The following is a 21974-nucleotide window of genomic DNA, read 5'->3' on the forward strand; positions in this document are numbered from 1 at the left end:
TTCAGGGCTTCCCTCTCTTTCCTTTCTCTGGCCGTCCCCACCAAGGACCCACCTTTGTCCAGCTCCCTCGGGCCTTCTGGTGGCGAAACCTTTCCCGGTTTCCCTGACCCTATATGGTATGCCTTCCTGGTGGATATGGTGAGGGGTCGCGCCAAGACTTGACCACGACCTCCGGTTTTGGCTGAGGATTAGTCGCCTCCACCAATTCGGGTTCCGGTACCCTGCTCTGCCAACCCTTCACCAGTTATCTCGTGGGATCTTAGGGTTCCCTCCTCTCTTGCGTCTCTGGGCCTTTCCTGGTGTTTCTGTTCCTTCTCCCTCTTACTTCTCTCTCTCTCGGCTTCAGGCTTCCACTTCAGGCCTGGTTCTGGAGCTGTGCCCGGACTGAGCCACAGCTCCCTGTCAGCCCTCTCTGGCTGAGCTCCTCTCCTCTTCTCCTCCTGCCTGAACTGAACTCGACTCCACAACAACCCTGATCTAAGATGGTGCCCACCTTTTATACTCCCTTCTGACACCCGAGCCCAGGTGACCAGCACCCAATGGGCTCCTACCTATGCCCAGAGTCCCTCCCCTGTCTGCTCCTACACCACTGGGATATTCCTCCCCCCTCCCCACTCCAGCCAGGGACAGACGCTGTCGTACCTGCACATCTATCTGGTGGGAGTACCGTTGATCTGTCCCCCGGAAATGGGGTGAGTGTATTGTATGCAGCTAACTGAGCCCCGCTCCACACTCCATCCTTACCCGGGAGTGGAATATCACACCTCTGGTTCGAGGTGCAACACTCCTGTAGCAGCCGAGTCCTCGGGGTGCTACACTTGCACAGGGTGAGAGATTTATCATATGGCATTCCTGACACTCAGAGGGCCTGGCAGGCAATGTATCTATTCAGGCACAGATTGTATAGGAGGATCTTAAGGCTCAGATATGAGCTATTCCCACAAAAGAAGATATGGAGATCTATATCTCTAAGCTGGAAGCATCCTATAGTGCTGAGACTGCTGCTATTAGAGGGGAACTTCAGCAGCTGTCTGAAAGGGTGGCTAAGGCTATGTGCCCACAATGCAGAAATGCTCAGGATTTTTTCCTGAGCGTTTCTGCATCTCCCTGGCAGAAAAAACGCATGCGGATTGTACATGCGGGTTGTACATGCGTTTTCCTGCCAGGGACATGCGGAAGTGAAGCGTTCTTCACATGCATTTCCGCATGCGGGTTGACAAGCGCTTTCCAAGCGATTTTAGCATCACTTGGAAAGTGCTTGACAACTTGGTCACACTATATAAATCCATGCAACCAGCATGGATTTATATAGTGTGACCCGAAAGAATGTCAAAAAATAAAAAAATAAATATATACTTACCTTCTGATGGCCCCCGGAGTCTTGCTTCACTCCATTCTCCCTTGCCGGCAGCGGTACACTGAAGGACCTGCCGACGTCAGCGTCGCGTGACCCGTCACATGACTATGACGTCAGCGCAGGTCCTTCAGTCCATCGCGATCTGCCGGCATGAAAGGACGAGTGCAGCGGGGGACCGCCAGAAGGTAAATATAACATTTATTTTTTATTTTATTCTTTTTTTTTTTTACAATTTTCTATGGTACCTGGGTCCGGAGGAGAGTCTCCCCTTCTTTAGACCTTGGTACCATCCGCACATTAGAACGCATGGAATGTGCATCTACATATACAGTGATGAGTAATCCATGCGATCTAATGCAAGTCAATGGCTGCGAAAATGTAGCACTTCCGCAAAATAATTGGTAGTGCTGCGTTTTTTTCCACAATGATAATCCGCAGCGGAAATTTCCGCAGCATGTGCACAACACATGCGGATTATCATTGGGGAACATGGCAGGCCTTCTACCATACGTTTTTTAAGCGTTTCTGAAGCATTTTTGTCGCTGCGGAAACGCTTAGAAAATGCATCGTGGGCACACAGCCTAATAATGAAAGCCATACAGAGGCCATCTCTCAGAGATTACACACACAAGAACAGACGGCTGCAGCTCTCTCTCAGAAATTGGAATACCTGTCTGATCTGGTGGATGATATAGAAAATAGAGGGAGATGCAATCATATCAAAATTAGAGGCCTCCCAGAGTCCGTGGAACAGAATAAGCTGAAGGAATCTTTACGCTGTATCTTTAATTCTATATTAAATTTACCACGCGACTCAGGGATAGAATTTGACAGGGCTCACATATCCCTGGGTCCCAAGTCTGCTGATACAAACAGACCTAGAGATGTCATATGCCAGATACACAGATATAAAGTGAAAGAGAACATTCTTGCTAAAGCCTGCACATTGGAACCTATCATCTTCAATGAACAAGTTATTCAGATTATGCATGACCTGTCCTGGCGCACACTTCAGAAGAAATGTGCTCTGAAGCCCCTGCTCGACATACTGAGACAACATAAAATCCTTTATTACTGGGGCTTTCCTTTTACACTTCAAGTGAGACAATCTGGAACTGAACATGTTTTGCGAAGTCTGGGAGATTTATCAACGTTCACTAATGGACTGGGAATTCCATCTGTCCAAGTGCTTCCATTAGAGTGGCCGGGTCTTCCTAGAAGCCTTGGAAGGAATGATGCACCTAGCCCTCAAAATAGGAAGACACACAATTTTGGCATGAGAAATGGAGGTCGCAATATGGAAGAAAGATGAGCATCACCTCCGGATTGACTAGCTTCACTATTCTCACTCATTGTTCTCTTTGATACGGATTACTGCTTAGCAGTTGGGGAATCCTATACAAAGTTGATATAAGCACACATGCTTAGATATTGTTATATATGAGTTGGGCATTCAAGTTTTGGAAGATAATAAATGTACTATTATGAAAAACGAATACTAAGTCATTATGGGTCTGTGGATTGAGCCTGAGGGGAAGCTACGCTCCATAGAAAGCGCGTTTCCACTAAGGGCATCTACATTCCGCTAGACGAGTGTGGAATTTGCTATTTTTCCCTAGTAGTCCTCCTCTTTGAGGACTTTCTTTGTGGTTGGGGAAAGCTCCCAACTGATTTCTTCTTCTCTCTTTTTGCGTTGTTTCCCTCCTTTCCTATATTTTTTTTTCCTCCGAGGCGAAGGAGTTATCATTATTCAGATAGAGAAACTGTGTTTCTCTTAAATCCCCCCCCCCTCTTTTTTTTCTTTTCTCTCTTTCACTAATCCTCCCTCAGACCTAATCCCTGGTCCTCAAAATTAACAGTCAAATTCTGTTCTCTAAATGATCGAGGCCTCAATGTTCCTCAGAAACGTTCTCAGATTCTGTACTCTATGCACAAACAAAGGGTTCATATCCTCATGTTACAAGAGACACATTTTAAATCTGATCAGGTGCCTAAGATAAAAGATAGCTATTATAACAACTGGTTTCATAATACAAATCCTGAAGCAAAATCCAAAGGGGTTTCCATCGCAATCCATAAATCATTAGCATTCTCCATAATGGACACACTTATTGATACACAAGGCAGATACATATTTCTCAAGATAAAAATTGTAGATTCAATATACACAATTGCTAATTGGTATCTGCCTAATAACGGTCAGAATATTGAATGCTGCGCATTCTTAACGGCATTGTGTAATTTCTCAGAAGGTACAGTGATTGCAGGAGGTGACTTTAATTTTACCATGAACCCAAAAGTAGATACCTCTTCGGGTAGGGGAACAGTCCCGGTGAGACAGCTTTGATCTTTCAAAAGGACCCTCCACGCCCTCCGACTGAGTTATGTTTGGCAGATAAGGAACACTCAAGGTAAGGATTACACGTATTTTTCGCATCTACATAATTCATATAGTCGCATACACGTCTTTCTTTTGAGCTATCACGCTTTGTCCTGGCAACCCGAGATCACAATCGGAGATATTTTGTGGTCGGACCACGCTCTGGTTTTTCTGACAATATCTCTTCCATCCCTAGCCCAACACTCTTGGACTTGGAGACTTAATTATAACCTTATCAAAGATATTATGTGTGAATCAGAGTTAAGGGAGTCTATTGACTCTTTCATTCAAATTCATGCTTCTAATCAAACCTCAATCCCGTTACTTTGAAATGTGTCATGAGAGGGATCCTGATAAACCATGGCTCAAGGTTAAAGAAAGAGGGCTCGGAAAATAGAAGAATTATTAAATCAAATTCACTCCCTTGAAATTTTGCATAAACAAAACCTCTCTGCCTACACTCTTGTTGATTTGACAAAGAAAAGAGACGAATTAAAAGAAATTTTAGGTACAAAATATTTGCAATCCAGGGAAAAATCAAAATGTTTCTTCTACGATTTTTCAGATAAATGCAGGAGACCATTGGCCAGATTGCTTCACCCACGTATGACAGCTATATTTATCCCAAATGTTAAGGGGAAAGAGGGCAGGGATGAACATAATCCCCAAAAAACTGTAGATATTTTTTGGTCTTACTATGAGAACTTATATAATATTAAGAATCAATTTGCAGACATGTCCCCCTTAGACCGATCCAATAAGATTAAAGAATACATCCAGGAAACGCCTCTACCCATGTTGAGCAGTTCAGTGGTGGAAGCTCTGGAAGAGGTGATATCCATAGATGAAATTGACTCGGCGATACGGGCCTCCCCGTCAGGTAAATGCCCGGGCCTAGACGGCTTTACGCCGGCATTTTACAAACAGTTTAGAGAGCAACTCTCTCCAATAATGGCTAAAACATTTAATGCAATTGATGGAAACACTGGATTTGTCCCCCAAACTCTAGAGGCACACATCAGCGTACTTCCCAAGCTAGGCAAAGATCCCTCAATAATTGCTAACTTTAGGCCAATCTCTTTATTAAATATAGATATTAAACTATTTTCAAAAATACTGGCTGATAGGTTAGCTCCTTTACTCCCCTCTATAGTCAACAATGATCAGGTAGGCTTCATCAAAGTATGAGAGTCTTGGGACAGTACCATTAAGACACTACTCATTATCTCCAAAGCAAGAAGTGGCTCCACTTCATTAGGTCTTCTATCTATAGATGCAGAGAAAGCTTTCGATAGAGCTCACTGGGGGTTTATGGAGGAAGCCTTGAAACAGATATGCTTGGGCCCTTGTTACCTACAGAAAATAATGGCCTTGTATAAAAACCCATCAGCATACCCATAAGAGTAAACAATTCTCTTTCTGCCCTATTTGCAATTAACAATGGAACCAGACAAGGGTGCCCCTTGTCTCCATTGTTATATGTAGTGGTAATGGAGCATTTGGTCAATGCCCTCAGAAAAATAGTAATATTCATGGATACAAAGTGGGATCTAAGTCTTATAAAGCAGCTCTGTATGCAGACGATTGGCTTCTTTACATATCCCAACCACAAAGAACATTTCCAGGGATCCTAAAAGAATTTGATAGGTTTGGAGCAGTTAGTAATTTTGAAGTCAATTACTTTAAAACAGAGGCCTTGAATATATCTCTTCCACAGACTGAAATCTCACATGTTATGACTAAATTCCCATTTAAATGGCAGAGAGAATCATTGAAATATTTAGGGGTTCATATTTCCTAGGACCCTAATAAATTATTTGAGCTCAACAATCAAGTTTTATTGCACAGAACATATGGAGATCTATTGAAATATGCTAAATTGAAGCTATATTGGTTTAGAAGAATGAATGCCATCAAAATGGATTTATTACCTCGTTTTTTGTACATTTTTCAAACAGTTCCGATCTCTCCACCTCATAGCTTCTGTAATGCACACGCCCGGACTGACTGGCGTGTGCGTGTTTATGTAGTGATTCCACTGTGCCATGAACCAGAGAGTGCCTGGAGGGGCGTAACTAAGTATCTGCCCGATCCGACCAAGGTCGCACGACGGCATACGACGCCAGTGCACCAGGGAGGAACCGAGCAGAGGAACCAGGGTCTACTCCAGGTCAGACTCCGGACACGGCTGTTGACCCACACCGGGGAATACAGGAACAGGCAGACTAGAGCACAGGCTGGGTAGGGTCCAGTACAGACTGGGAGACAAATTCGAAACCGCAGACGCGGTAGACAGAGCTGAGCAAAGCGAAATCCGCAGACGCGGTGGACAGAGCTGAGCAAAGCGAAAACCGCAGACGCGGTGGACAGAGCTGAGCAAAGCGAAATCCGCAGACGCGGTGGACAGAGCTGAGCAAAGCGAAAACCGCAGACGCGGTGGACAGAGCTGAGCAAAGCGAAAACCGCAGACGCGGTGGACAAGGCTCTGTTCACACAGAACAGACTAGAAGGGAAAGGCAGAACCAGATACCCACAGGGTACTTGCAGAGAAGTAGCGAGTGGACCACAAACTCACAAACGGAAGTACAGTGACAACAAGCAGGAGTTAGGTACGAGTACAGACTCTGCAGAAAAAGGAAAGGAACGGACATAGAGAAAAAACAGGTAAAAGATAGGAGAGAGTTCAGACTGGAACTGAGTGTACGGAGGAGACCGACACTGCAGCGGGATACAGGAGCGGGTCTGGGAATACGGCCCCCAGAGAGGCGGGACGAACAGGCAAGGAGCGTGTTCAGACTGGCCTGGAAATACAGCCTCCAGGAAGGCGGAACGAACAGGCAAGGAACGAGTACAGACTGCAGGTTAAGGTACACAGATAGGACACAGTACAGACATGGAAACAGATACTACAAGACAGGTAACATAGACAGGACCTGGCATGTCAGAGACAAAAGCCAACTGACAGGGCAAGGTGCTCAGGCATGGGTTAATTGGAGCAGCTGTTTTAAATACCAGGTGACAGACAGCAATAGGCTGAGGACGCACAAGGGGTGTGCCTGCAGCAGGTACAAAAAGCAGGAAGTGATCGGGCGCCGCCCTTAAGCAGCAGACACAGAGGCAAACAGACAGCATGGAGGGAAGCCAGAGAGACATTCTGGACTGGAGATCAAGTGCGCGCTCTTGCACAGTGGGAGATGGACCACTATGCAAGGACGCCGCCAGGTATGTTACAGCTTCTTTCGTAAACTAAGGTCAGCTTTAATCAAATTCATTTGGGGTAAGATTAAATCCCGCATAAACATACGGGTTCTCTCTTGTCACAAATCATTAGGAGCAGCCGGCTTTCCGAATTTCTATAGGTACTTTCAGGCTTCTACCTTGATGAGTATTTTAGATTGCCACTTTAATGCAGACTCTAAACAATGGGTAGGGGTGGAACAGGAGGGCTCAGAAGTCCCTTTACGACATCTACAATGGTGCCAAGAAGACTCAGTGACCTTGGCCAAAAGCAATCTAACTAGGGAAACACTTAAAACATGGCATTCTCTGAGGAAAAAGGTGTTTCCAGGTAGAACTATTAGTCCACACACATCATTTTAAAACCCTTCCTTCCTACCCAGATATTTGCGCAGATCTTTCCTTGGTCGGAGGGCTGTGGAGGATACCCGATTGTTTCAGATTTTGGAAAATTGCATGATACCTACTTTTGTATCTTTACAAACAAAATTCCCAAATGTTAAAATAAAGTGGTTTGAATATTTGCAAATGCGATCCTTTCTAGTAGCACACAACCTTAACGTATATTAATTCTCAAACTACACCTTCTTTGAAAACATGTTCCTTCAGGAAAGTGGTCTGACTCATGCTATCTCTATGATACATGAGGGATTGGGCAGAGAGGAGGGAATGGAGAAACTGGCATTTCAGCGAGCATGGGAGAGAGATTTGGAGGTTAGTTTATCCCCTCTTGAGTGGGCAAAAGGGTTCCTCTTCACACATAATCTCACTAATGCTGGGACTGCACAAGAAAAGAACTAAAATATACTTACACGATGGTATCACTACCCATCTAAACTACATCTAATGTTCCCTACAATTTTGGAAACATGTTGGAGATGTGAAAATGAAGTGGGTTCTATGATGCATATATGGTGAGAGGGTTCTAAAATTAAACCATTTTGGGAGAAGGTATTTGACAATTGCCAATTTATCACAGGAAACAGAGTATTAGGGTCTCCTCAAATAGCCCTTCTGTCAATCCTCCCTTCCTCAGTACAAAAGAAGGATTTACTTCGATTTTGCTTAACAGCGGCATGGACGGTAATTCCACGGTTTTGGAAAGTTAAAAATCCCTCTAACATACTAGATTGGTATAAGGAAATGGAGAGTCTATGTAGAATGGAAGAACTGTCTGCAGAATGTAATGGAACCAATGATAAAATTAGAAGGGTTTGGAGCGGATGAATTCTGTTCCAGGAGTCAACTGATTTTCATACCGTTCTAATAAAATTCAACAGATGCTTGCGATTGGGTTCATAATTAGTCACACAGGCATAAGGATCTCTCCCCTCCCCCTCTCCCCTCTGTCTTTTCTTTTTTCTCCTTCCTTTTCTTTTTTCTTCTTATATGGACTTTTCAGATACAAATCAGGATGGTCCTATCTCTAATGTAATATGCCAACAGGCCTCAATAGAGGGGGCATAGCAGGACCGAGGCCTGACTGTTTAAAAACCTGCCCTTTGAAAACTATATATACTAAATGCACAGCCCAAAAAGGGAGGGAGGCTGGCCCACCCTGTATGTACAAAGTACAAAAAAAGGCAAAACCAAAGAAATGAGCTGGAGCACATGTTGGTATAAGTGCAACGTGTAGGTGAACATTCACACTGTGGCCATTAACGTTCATAACCTAGGATAAAAACAAAATGAGCAAATAGCCTACACTAAGTAAATAAGTAAACAGTAATAGTACAGGCAAATAATATAGGGTACTTAGTTGATATTGTTGTGATTAAAAAAGCGTAAAATCCATCCCACAGCGACAAGGTTTACCTATTGGGGGACAGTCATATCTCTAATGTGAATGTAACTATTTAGAATAAGCTGTCTTGTGTGTACATGATGAATAACACTATTTCTGACCATTATGTGACTTATATCCTGTATTCTCACCAATTTTCCCCACTCCATGCGCTATATATAATTTTCAATTCACTGGTAGCTGGGGAGAGGAGATAAATTGCAGTGATTTCTCCCATAGACAGCACAGAGAGGGGAATGCCAGCTCTTCTTTTACTTTTTAACTCACAGAGACAAGTTACCACAATATGGAGGATATTATAGAGCAGAGCTGAGCTGTCTTTATCTGAATCACCTCTGGCATCACATAAAACACTTGCTATAGAGCTCTACACAATGTTTTTATATATGACTGTCTGTTCCCTTCCCTGATCCTCACTTCTTTCCCCCTCTCCATAAAGGACAACTCCTGTCCATCTCCACTGAGCAAGATAGACTTCAGCGTGGGTGGCAATTTAAGAGGCAGGGGGGATAGTAAGATAGTAAGAAAACTCTGAGAAGTTGAGAAGGAACCTGAATTCTCTGATAAGATATGTCAGGGAAGTATTGAGAAATATTGAAAATCTGTCATGGATATTGACCATTCCTCCAAAACCCCTCTTCACCTCCTCCTTTATCCATCTTTTGAGAGCTGACAGTGCAGAGATGACAATCTACAGTGTCTCCCTGTAAGTTATCACCCACTGCCAAAATAGCTTACACAAACAAATGGCAGCCAAGTGTCATAACTTCGTTAAGATGCGAGCATCTTGTCCCTGGCAGACACAGGGGGTAATCAGTGGCAGGATTGCACTAATTTGTGTGTAACTGCGAAAACTTGCTTCTCGAGCTTCACAAAGAAAATCTCCAGACACTTCAACTCCGAAACGAAATATGAAATATTGTATGTTCCATAATTCTGATGGGACCCATATGTTTAGGGGCAGAATCATCCCAGGAATATATCCATAGTTTTCCATGGCTGTAAGCACAATCAGGGAGCTGTAGCGCAAAAACACCAGGATAGCAGACTGCAACTATGCGATGTGTTGTCACGAAGGTACAATCATAATAGAAAATATGATATCACTTTTGGGCTTCTGGGATCAACGAACGATGAGTTATCACAAAAAAACAGGTTTTTAATACAGGGTGGAGCCCAGCCCCTGTGATGTCATCACAGGTGGGTATCTCCCTTCAGCATAAAATAGTTTGTTGAGGCTGAAGCCGTGTTCTTTGCCCGGGAGTATATGTCTATCATAGCGGAGGACCCTGTTCAATAACAGTTTAAACGGAGCGTCTCCCCTCCACCTATATTGAATCGTCGCAGTGATCTTTATAGAGTAAGTTGTCTTCTTTTATCCTGTTTATTTTATGTAACTGCTTATGTATTTTAATGTCTCCTTTGTAACATCCTTGTATATATTTTTCCTAAACACTGCCTCCCTTTTGGATTAAATATAAAATTGAATAGTTCTGTTTCTTTTGTCCAGTAATCATTCCCTCCCTCGAAGCCATATACACTACCAAAATGCAGGCGTCCGGCTAGGCCTGTATTATATTTCAAACGCGGCCGATGCTGGCAGCGAATAATATTAATAATCGGGCTATCGTGCAGCCGGCAGCAACCGTATGGAATGTACACACATATTCCTGGAGCTGGAATTCGGAGGTGTGATGCAATATGCTTTCTGCGTGCTCGCCTATGCCCAAAGAGTGAGTAGTCTGGATCGTGTGCTCGCGATTCCGTACGAAATACTGACAGCGTGACAGCACGGTGAGATATTGCGTTATCTCCCCATTGTCATCCCTGGGGGTGATCCCTGACAAGATACAAAACAAAGTTTATTATAATAGCCTGTACTATTAATTTCTGCAAAATTTGTTGAAAATATAGTTCATTGTTAAGTGCTATGGGCGTGACAGAGAATTTTTGGAGCTTTTGCCTCCTGATGTTGTTTCTCCACCCACCACTTTAGTTTTATTGCTAACTCACTGTCTCATTGCCTGGCATCTGACATTACACAGACAGTGAGCTATCAGTCAAGTTAAAGAAGTTGGTGCTAGGTAGGGAAACAACCTCATGAGGCAGAACCTTGGTAAGTGCACGATCATGCCCAGAGCACATAATGCCCCATTTGCAAATTATTAAAATGCTGATTTCTCAGGAATACAGCAGTAGATAAAAGATATAAAGGTGTTGATAGATTTAGCTTTTAAAAACTTGTATGCCCATATATGCTCTTTGAGGGGGTGAGGGAAGGGGGTCAATCTCTTGCTAATAGATTCTACTTTACTCTTTCTTGCTCAAGACCATGTGGGCTACCAGCACAGTTAGGAATCAGGTTATATATCCTATATATTTATGAAGAGAAGCAAAGTGAAAATCAGAGGGAAACATGAAAGGTGTGCTAACAAGTATTACCTCACCTAAGAGCTGTGTTCACATTTACACTGCCTTTTATGGCACTAATCACTACTCTCTTTTGCTATTCCCAAACCCCAGCACTCTCCAAATAATTATCTTACATTCCCTTTTACCTCCCCACCTGACCTCATCTGCATAACTGCTCCTCTACCTCACATCCCTCCACAAGCCAGCCACTCTCCTTCTCCCTCTCTTTACTTCTCCTCACTGTTGGCGATATATCTCGCAATCCTGGACCTGTGGGTATCGGCTGGACCTCCACAGCCTATGCCCCCCACTGATTCTCCCTCCTATCACTCCCCACCTACTAGAAACTACCGCAATCTGTCCACCATAAAACCCATTTCCTTGACCCCCCACTCTGCTGCGCCCTTTATCCGGAGCGCTTTGGAACGCCTGTTCCATGTGCCATAAGCTCCACGTCATTCACAACCTCTACCTTTTGCAATATATCCTCCCTGGCCTCACTGAAGCATGACTGACACCATGCGACACATCCTCACTTGCTGCACAGTAAGGCTATGTGCCCACGATGCAGAAATGCTCCGAATTTTTTCCTGAGCGTTTCTGCATCTCCCTGGCAGAAAAAAACGCATGCGGATTGTACATGCGTTTTCCTGCCAGGGACATGCGGAAGTGAAGCTTGCATTTCGGAATGCGGGTGTCAAGCACTTTCCAAGCGATTTTAGCATCACTTGGAAAGTGCTTGACAACTCAGTCACACTATATAAATCCATGCAAACAGCATGGATCTATATAGTGTGACCCGAGAGAATGTCAAAAAACAAACCTATACTTATCTTCTGATGGCCCCCGGTGTCTTGCTGCGCTCCTGTGCTGGCTGCCGGCAGATCGTGGTACGCTGTACTGAAAGACCTGCCGTCACATGACTGTGAAGTCACCACAGGTCCTTCAGTCCTGCGCGATCTGTAGGCAAGCACAGGGAAGGAGTCCAGGGGCCGTCGGAAGGTGAATATAATCTTTATTTTTTATTTTATTCTTTTTTTACAGCTTTTAGGGTACCTGGGTGTGGAGGAGAGTCTCCTGTCCTCCACATCCGGGTACCATCCGCACATTAGAACGTGCCAATTATGCAAGTACAGATGCAGTCTTGCGGAATTGGCGCGTTCTAATGCAAGTCAATGGCGGCGAAAATGCAGCACTTCCGCAAAATAATTGGTAGTGCTGCATTTTTTTTCGCAACGATAATCCGCAGCGGAAATTTCTGCAGCATGTGCATAGCACATGCGGATTATCATTGGGGGACATGGCAGGCCTTCTATCATGCGTTTTTTAAGCGTTTCTGCAGCGTTTTTGCCGCTGCGGAAATGCTTAAAAAACGCATCGTGGGCACACAGCCTTATGGTGGCCTTCATTTCATCCACACTCCTCACCCTGGCAATAGACATGGTGGAGGAGCAGCTCTTTTCCTTTCCAACAACTGCACCTTCAACCCAATGCCACCTCTATCCTCCCTTTTCCTCCCCTCTTTTGAAGTGCACTCTATGCATATCTACACTCCCTCTACAAGAGGCCTTCATATAACGACCCTTTGGCCCGGCCACTGCCTTTATTGACCACTTCTGCACCTGGCTTCTACACTTTCTCTCTGCCGACATTCACACCATCATCATAGGTGATTCCAACATCCCGACTGACACCCAGTCGGCAGCATCCAAACTCCTGTCACTCACTTTATCCTTTGGTCTTACTCAGTGGTCCTCCGAAGTCACCCCCACAGAAGAACATACATTAGACCTTATCTTCATCCGCCTCTGCTCCTTATCTAACCTCACATCGCCCTCTATCTGACCACCATCTACTCACTTTTTCATCCCTGTCCTCCTCACCTGCCCTCCATGTCCATCAACTAGCATACCCCTCACAGAAACCTCACACATTTAGACATTCTCTGACTCTATTCTACCACTGTACTCCATATCTACACTCCACGACACAGACAGTGCCACCATTTTCTACAACGCCACACTGGCATCAGCTATTGACTCGTGCATGGTAGAGTGTGATGAACTAATAGACAACCCTGGCACAACAACCTCACTTGAAAGCTTCAGCAGAAGTCCAGGGTTGCGGAGCGGCGCTAGAAGAAAACACACAAGATTACTTCACTGCATTCAAACTAGCAACTTTCACATTCAAGTCGGCGCTCACCTCTGCTAAATACGAATACTTCACAAACCTCATCGTCACAACCTATTGTTAAGTTATGGTACTCTCCATTCTGCTTTCAAACATGCCATGATCATCTACGACCAGCTATTGTCCCATATCTCTGCTCCCATTTGCCTCCAAACTCCTCGAGCAACATTTCCATGCTGAACTTTCCTCCCACCTTTCATCTAACTCACTCTATAACAACCTACAATCTGGCTTCTGTCTCCACCACTTCACCGAAACTACCGTAACCAAAGTTATTAATGACTTGCTGCCAAAGCTAACAAACTATTCTTTATACTCCTCTTTCTAGACCTGTCTTCTGCCTTTGACACAGTCGACCACGCCCTTCTACTACAAATCCTCTCTTCCTTTGTGATGAAAGACCTTTCCTTCTCCTGAATCTCCTCATATCTTTCTAACTGCACATTGGCGTCTCCCACTCCTATACTACCTCCTCATCCCACCCTCTCTCTGTTGGTATTCCTTAAGGCTCTGTCCTGGGACCCCTAACTCTTCTCCATTTATTTCTTTGGCCTGGGACAACTCCTAAAGTCCCATTTCTTCCAGTACCATCTATACGCTGATGGCACTCAGATCTACCTCTCTGGCCTGGACTTCAACTCGGCTGTCCAGAATCCCAGAGTGTCTATTAGCCATATCCTCTTTCTCATCACACTTCCTAAAGCTCAATGTAGACAAAACTTAACTCATCATCTTTCCTCAATCTCACCCAACTCCTCTACCTGATCTATCTATCGCAATAAATGACATCATGCTTTCCCCTGTACCAGACGTCCGCTGCCTTGGAGTAACCCTTGACTCTGCCCTGTCCTTCAAACTGCACATCCAAGGTCTTACCACCTCCTGTCGCCTCTAACTAAAAAATATTTCCAGAATCTATCCTTTCCTCACCTCTGAACCTACTAAAATGTTAGTGCATACCCTCATCATCTCTTGTCTTGACTATTGCAATATCCTCCTCTGTGGCCTCCCTGCTAATACTTTCACACCTCTACAGTCTGTCTTTCACTCTGCTGCCCGACTAATCCACCTCTCTTCTCACTACTCCTTCATTTCTCTCTGCAAATACTCTCATTTCTTCATTGGCTCCCAATTCCCCAACATATCCAGTTCAAACTACTAACATTGACCTACAAAGCCGTCCATAATCTGTCTCATCCGTATACTAACTACTAATCTCCCAATATCTTCCAACACGTCATCTCTGGTCCTTTCAGGACCTCCATCTCTCCTCCACACTTATACTTTCCTCACCCAATCGCCTCCAAAACGTCTCCGAATATCCCCCATCCTCTGGAATTCTGTGCCCCAACATGTCTGATTATCTAGCACATTCTGAATTTTCATATGGAACCTGAAAACGCATCTTTTCAACAGATCTTACAGTCTGCAATAACCCACCTCACCACCACTGAAGCTGCCGCAATCCCCTATCCTACTATCTCCTTCCCCATTATCCTGTAGAATGTAACCCCTTCTCATGTACAGCATCATGGAATCAATGGTACTCTAAAAAAGAAATATTAATAGTAATAATAATATGCAACATTAAAAAAAGTAAAAATCTTTTTGAAAATACATTCATCATAAAACCCTGATTTAAACAATAACTTATCTTTTGATGACACAATCCCGTGAATGGTGATGCAAATGTTTAAGGGTATGAGAAAGTTGTAAAATATTAAGCTACAGATTAACAAACTTTGTTATGTTTGTTTTTTTCTCTCATACAAGGTAAAGTGAAGGGTGAAACGCTGATTGACATTGGAACGGGGCCCTGCATATACCAGCTTTTATCAGCTTGTGAAGCCTTCAAAAACATCGTTGTCTCCGATTTTGCGGACAAAAACAGGGAGGAATTTAATTTATGGCTTAAGAATCAGCCTGAAGCATTTGACTGGAGCCCAACGGTGAAACATATATGCCAGCTGGAAGGTGACAGGTAGGGAAAAAATACCATGAAAAACCATATATTTTCAAAACGACCTTCGCTGAGGATGATCAAACCCTCAGAAATAAGAATATAAGTTTCTAAAGGAAAATGTAAGCAGACAAATATGCTGGTAAAGGCAGCCTATTCAGTGCTGAAAATGGTCTTCTCCAAAAAAACACTTGAAAACTTGCTCAAACAATGCTTAACCGGTTCCCGACCACCCACTGTACATAAACATCGGCGCTTGCTGGGCTCTGTGCAGCGCCGACGTTTAAAAACGGTGGGTGGTCCCGCAGCGCTCAGGACCCCCAGGGTCCTGCTATCGCTGCGGTACCGGTTCAGAGCGATAGCTCTCACATGTGGCATCATGGGGACCTGATTGGATCAGGTCCCCATGATGTTAACCTGTTCCTATCTTCTAGATGCCGCGATCCATATCGATCGCGGCATTTAAAAGATAGTGACAGCCGGTGGTCGGCGATCGGGACCCCCCACATACCTCAGCAGCGGCGGGGATCCCGGTGCTGTGCCCTCTGACATCATCGAGACCTGATTGGCTCAGGTCTCGATGATGTCAGCGTCACACCAGCCAATCAGAGAGATCACCAGGGAAGTTTGTTTAAGCAACAAACTTTCCCGGGCGATCTGGCTGATAAAACACTGTTTCTCCTCCGATCTCAGTGAGAGAGCAGAGGAGAAACAGTGTGACAAGAGCTGCCAGCCTTGCCACTGTAAAAGTGAATAAAATAAAATAAAAAAGAAAGAGTTAGTGTTAGTCAGTCCTGTCAGATCAGTCAGTCAGTCCTGTCAGATCAGTCAGTCCTGTCAGATCAGTAAGTCCTGTCAGATCAGTAAGTCCTGTCAGATCAGTCAGTCCTGTCAGATCAGTCAGTCCTGTCAGATCAGTCAGTCCTGTCAGATCAGTCAGTCCTGTCAGATCAGTCAGTCCTGTCAGATCAGTAAGTCCTGTCAGATCAGTCAGTCAGTCAGTCCTGTCAGATCAGTCAGTCAGTCCTGTCAGATCAGTCAGTCAGTCCTGTCAGATCAGTCAGTCCTGTCAGATCAGTCAGTCCTGTCAGATCAGTCAGTCCTGTCAGATCAGTCAGTCCTGGAAGATCAGTCAGTCCTGTCAGTCAGTCAGTCCTGTCAGATCAGTCAGTCCTGTCAGATCAGTCAGTCCTGTCAGATCAGTCAGTCCTGTCAGATCAGTCAGTCCTGTCAGTCAGTCCTGTCAGATCAGTCAGTCCTTTCAGATCAGTTAGTCCTGTCAGATCAGTCAGTCAGTCCTGTCAGATCAGTCAGTCCTGTCAGATCAGTCAGTCCTGTCAGTCAGTCAGTCAGTCCTGTCAGATCAGTCAGTCAGTCCTGTCAGATCAGTCAGTCCTGTTAGTCAGTCAGTCAGTCCTGTCAGATCAGTCAGTCAGTCCTGTCAGATCAGTCAGTCAGTCAGTCCTGTCAGATCAGTCAGTCAGTCAGTCCTGTCAGATCAGTCAGTCCTGTCAGATCAGTCAGTCCTGTCAGATCAGTCAGTCCTGTCAGATCAGTCAGTCCTGTCAGATCAGTCAGTCCTGTCAGATCAGTCAGTCCTGTCAGATCAGTCTGTCCTGTCAGATCAGTCTGTCCTGTCAGATCAGTCTGTCCTGTCAGTCAGTCCTGTCAGATCAGTCTGTCCAGTCAGTCAGTCCTGTCAGATCAGTCTGTCCAGTCAGTCAGTCCTGTCAGATCAGTCAGTCCTGTCAGTCAGTCCTGTCAGATCAGTCAGTCAGTCAGTCCTGTCAGATCAGTCAGTCAGTCAGTCCTGTCAGATCAGTCAGGCCTGTCAGATCAGTCAGGCCTGTCAGATCAGTCAGTCCTGTCAGATCAGTCAGTCAGTCCTGTCAGATCAGTCAGTCAGTCCAGTCCGGTCCCGTCCGTTCAGTCCGGTCCGTTCAGTCCAGTCAAAAAATATAAAAATACAATGGCCCGTCAGACTTATACTGCAGAAGAGGTGTATGCCCTGCTGTGTTCTGATAGTGATGACAGTGCAATCTCAGATGGAGATATGGATTTTGAGGGCTTTAGTAGCGGTGACACTGAGAGCTCAGAAATGAGCAGTGATTCTGGTCCATCCTCAAGCCCAAGGACCAGTACAGCAATAGGGGCAAATAGCGCTACTGGAGAAACATCTCCAAATCAGGGAACACTGCCCAGTACAAGCGCTGTCCCTACTACTAGTGAATTGGCGCACGCCAGTGTACAAGGGGCTTTGCCACATGATCTAGCATTTCCCAGGTGGGAGGCTTCGGATTCGGCTGCTCCATTCAGCCCTGATTTCAACGCCACTCCTGGTATAAATGTGGAGGTGGAAGATTTTGGACCAATTCATTTTTTTAATTTGTTTTTTTACAGACAGCTTGCTAGAGCATATTGTCGTGCAAACAAATTTATATGCATCCCAATTCATAAGCCAGAATCCCCGATCTTACTATGCTAGGGCAAATTTATGGACACCAACTAATGTCCCGGAAATAAAAAAATTTTTAGGACTTACATTTGCCATGGGGCTTGTTAAAAAACCGAGCATTCGATCCTACTGGTCCAACCACCCTGTTCAAGCCACCCCTATGTTTTCAGTCGTTCTGCCTAGGACCAGTTATGAAATGCTCATGCGGTTTTGGCATTTTAACGACAATAGTCAATGCCTGCCCAGAAATGCCCCAAAACATGACAGGTTATATAAAATTAGACCCATCATTGAAAATTTGTCAGAAAAATTCTTAAGGCTCTACACCCCAACACAAAATATTTCTATAGATGAGTCCCTTGTAAAATTCAAAGGAAGACTGCACCTCAAGCAATTTATCCCATCTAAAAGGGCAAGGTTTGGAATAAAGATCTATAAAATGTGCGAAAGTTCAACTGGATACACATCCGCTTTTCGCATATACGAGGGGAAAGATAGCCAACTAAACCCACCAGGATGCCCTACTTATCTGGGGACATCTGGAAAAATTGTTTGGGAGCTGATAAGTCCATTTTTTCAAAAAGGCTACAATCTATATGTGGACAATTATTACACCAGCATACCCCTATTTAAAAGTCTGGTTGAACACAACATCGGGGCTTGTGGGACCATTCGTAAAAACCGTCAGGGGTTTCCACAGCCATTGGTCAACCAAAAGTTCCAAAAGGGGCAGTCAGGGGCTGTACGCAACGGAGAGCTGCTTGCCCTGAAATATAGGGATAAGAGGGATATTTTTGTCCTCAGCTCGATCCACACAGATGCCACAAGGGCCATTGTAGAACTAGGATCCACCACTCCGAAGCAAAAAACTGTGTCAGTCATTGACTACAACAAACACATGGGGGGTGTGGACCTTGCAGACCAGGTTCTACAGCCATACCAGGTATCAAGAAAGTCCTATACCTGGTATAAAAAGTTGGTTATTTATTTGTTTCAGGTGGCCACATACAATTCTTTTGTGTTGTACAAAAAAGCAGGAAATTCAGATCCTTTTCTTGATTATCAAGAAAAGGTAATTGAAAATCTTGTCTTTCAAAGTGTTAGCCCCGCTCATCCATTAGAATCTGAGGATGTGAAAAGACTCACTGAGCGACATTTTATTGCACTTATTCCAGCAACGGAAACAAGAAGGAACCCCCAGAAAAGATGTTGTGTATGTACTAAGAGAGGAATGAGGCGTGATACCCGCTACTATTGCCCACAATGCCCATCATTGCCAGCCTTATGCGTCACTGACTGCTTTAAAATCTTCCACACAGAACCACGTTTTTAAACTGTAAAAATGTATCCCAATTTGTCATTCAAACATTTGGTTCATTTAGTGAATGACACATTCGAGTAGAGCTCACTTAATTTCCAGGGGGGGTTCTCCAGAATCTATACCTTCCATTGCGTGCTTGTTTCTGGAAATCATCCATTGTGTTAAAATTGTCACTAAACCCATAGATGAATTCCTAGAGGGGTGTCATTTCCAAAATGGGGTCACTTGTTGGGGGTTTCCTCTGTTTAGGCACCTCAGGGGCTCTCCAAATGCAACATGGCGTCTGCTATCGATTCCAGCCAAATTTCCATTCCAAAAGTCAAATGGCGCTCCTTACCTTCCGAGCCATGCCGTGCGCCCAAACAGTGGTTTTGCACCACATATGGGGTATCAGCGTGCTCAGGAGAAATTGCACAACACATTTTGGGGTCCATTTTTTCTGGCTGCCCTTGTGAAAATTAAAAATTTGAGGCTAAAGTAGCAGTTTTGTGTTCAAAATGTGTTTTTTTATTTTCACACTTCAACATTATAAAATTCTGTGAAGCCCCTGGGGGTTCAAGGTGCTCACCACACATCTAGATAAGTTCCTTGAGAGGTCTAGTTTCCAAAATGGGTTCACTTGTTGGGGGTTTCCACTGTTTAGGCACCTCAGGGGCTCTCCAAATGCAACATGGCGTCCGCTATCGATTCCAGTCAAATTTCCATTCCAAAAGTCAAATGGCGCTCCTTACCTTCCAAGCCATGCCGTGCGCCCAAACAGTGGCTTTGCACCACATATGGGGTATCAGCGTGCTCAGGAGAAATTGCACAACACATTTTGGGGTCCATTTTTTCTGACTGCCCTTGTGAAAATTACAAATTTGAGGCTAAAGTAGCAGTTTTGTGTTAAAAATGTGTTTTTTTATTTTCACACTTCAACATTATAAAATTCTGTGAAGCCCCTGGGGGTTCAAGGTGCTCACCACACATCTAGATAAGTTCCTTGAGAGGTCTAGTTTCCAAAATGGGGTCACTTGTTGGGGGTTTCCACTGTTTAGGCACCTCAGGGGCTCTCCAAATGCAACATGGTGTCCGCTATCGATTCCAGTCAAATTTCCATTCCAAAAGTCAAATGGCGCTCCTTACCTTCCAAGCCATGCCGTGCGCCCAAACAGTGGCTTTGCACCACATATGGGGTATCAGCGTGCTCAGGAGAAATTGCACAACACATTTTGGGGTCCATTTTTTCTGGCTGCCCTTGTGAAAATTAAAAATTTGTGGTTAAAGTAGCAGTTTTGTGAAAAAAAGTTAAATGTTCATTGTTTTCTTCCACATTCCAAAAATTCCTGTGAAGCACCTGAAGGGTTAATAAGCTTCTTGAATGTGGTTTTGAGCACCTTGAGGGGTGAAGTTTTTAGAATGGTATCACTTTTGTGTATTTTCTGTCATAAAGGCCCCTCAAAGTCACTTCAAATAAGATGTGGTCCCTAAAAAAATGTTTTTGTAAATTTTGTTGTAAAAATGAGAAATCGCTGGTCAACTTTTAACCCTTATAGCTTCCTAACAAAAAAAAATTTGGTTCCAAAATTGTGCTGATGTAAAGTAGACATGTGGGAAATGTTATTTATTAACTTTTGTGTGACATATCTCTCTGATTTAAGGGCATGAAAATTCAAAGTTTGAAAATTGCTAAATTTTCAAAATTTTCGCCAAATTTCCAATTTTTTCACAAATAAACGCAAGTGATATCAAAGAAATTTTACCACTATCATGAAGTACAATATGTCACGAAAAAACAATCTCAGAATCAGGGGAATCTGTTGAAGCGTTCCAGAGTAATTACCTCATAAAGTGACAGTGGTCAGAATTGAAAAAATTGGCTCGGTCACGAAGGCAAAAACAGGCTCTGGTGCGAAGTGGCTAAAATATCCTTTTCATTAAAGATTTGTTCACATTATGTCTTTTAAACTCAGGAGAACACGCTGAGCTTTTCAAGTAGAAGACACTTCAAGAAACTGGCATTTTTTTCCCCCCGAAGTGTCTTTTGTCTTGATTGGTCAGTTGTTTTTTGAGCATATGATCGGTGATTTTGGCAGCTGACGATTTTTTGGAAGGTTTTCTCATGATTTTTCAGGAGTCTTTTTTACTATCATTTTCCGATAGTTTTTATTTTCACTCTATAGAAACTGCTAGTGGTGTTTAAACAAAAAAAGCTCAAAAAGATACCGAGGTGCCTTCTGGGCTTTCCCATTGACTCATATTGTAAAGTACAGAGTATCTTCAGAGCGGAAAATACCAGAAGAATGGACACGTCACTTCTTTTAACCACTTGGCAACTGTTGAAACCTGAAGCGTTAAAAGACATTAAAAAAACTGAACAGATGAATAGGAAATCATTTTCTATAAAAATGTATCTATTCATTCTATGGAGCATTGTGTCTTTCCAATAATTTTTATTGATAATTTTTATAATATGGGGAGGGGGAAATGTAAAACAAGGTTGTAACGGTCTGGGAGGTGGAACCTCTGAGCAACTATACAAGGGGGCGGTCCTTGTAAGGAAGCGGGTGGCTCCCAGGGAAGACGGGCAGGTAGTCACGGCAAGTGACAGGGACAGTCTCTGGGTAGAAGGGCAGGTAGTCACGGCAAGTGACAGGGACAGTCTCTGGGTAGAAGGGCAGGTAGTCACGGCAAGTGACAGGGACAGTCTCTGGGTAGAAGGACGGGTACTCACGGCAAGTGACAGGGACAGTCTCTGGGTAGAAGGACAGCAGGCAGGTGGCTGGTGAGCGCTCCCAGGTGAGCGGGCGAGAGTCTTTGGACAGGCAGGTAGTCACGGCAAGTGATGGCAGAGCCTCCAGGTAGGCTAGCAGGCA

At 44.2% G+C, this 21974-nt stretch overlaps 1 protein-coding gene and 1 long non-coding RNA gene across 3 annotated transcripts in view; one reads left to right on the forward strand and one right to left on the reverse strand.

Annotated features, from left to right (window-relative positions):
* The window catches only part of LOC141272949 (uncharacterized), a 73489-nt gene that overhangs the window by 36043 nt on the left and 15472 nt on the right, over nucleotides 1–21974 (reverse strand). The window lies entirely within an intron of this gene.
* Nucleotides 1–21974, forward strand: part of LOC141272948 (nicotinamide N-methyltransferase-like) — a 58777-nt gene that overhangs the window by 25284 nt on the left and 11519 nt on the right. The window contains exons 1-2 of one of the 2 annotated variants that reach the window (XM_073684175.1): nucleotides 6917–6959; nucleotides 15157–15364. In XM_073684175.1, coding sequence (XP_073540276.1) covers nucleotides 6932–6959; nucleotides 15157–15364 — 236 coding nt within the window. In that variant the 5' untranslated portion in view covers nucleotides 6917–6931. Of the gene's footprint in view, nucleotides 1–6916; nucleotides 6960–15156; nucleotides 15365–21974 lie in introns of those variants that run through there. The other variant, XM_073684174.1, reaches the window with a different exon arrangement.

The sequence above is a fragment of the Phyllobates terribilis genome, unplaced genomic scaffold (assembly GCF_046119375.1).
Source record: "Phyllobates terribilis strain yellow unplaced genomic scaffold, ASM4611937v1 Scaffold_5__5_contigs__length_657084704, whole genome shotgun sequence".
In the NCBI taxonomy this organism is placed as follows: domain Eukaryota; kingdom Metazoa; phylum Chordata; class Amphibia; order Anura; family Dendrobatidae; genus Phyllobates; species Phyllobates terribilis.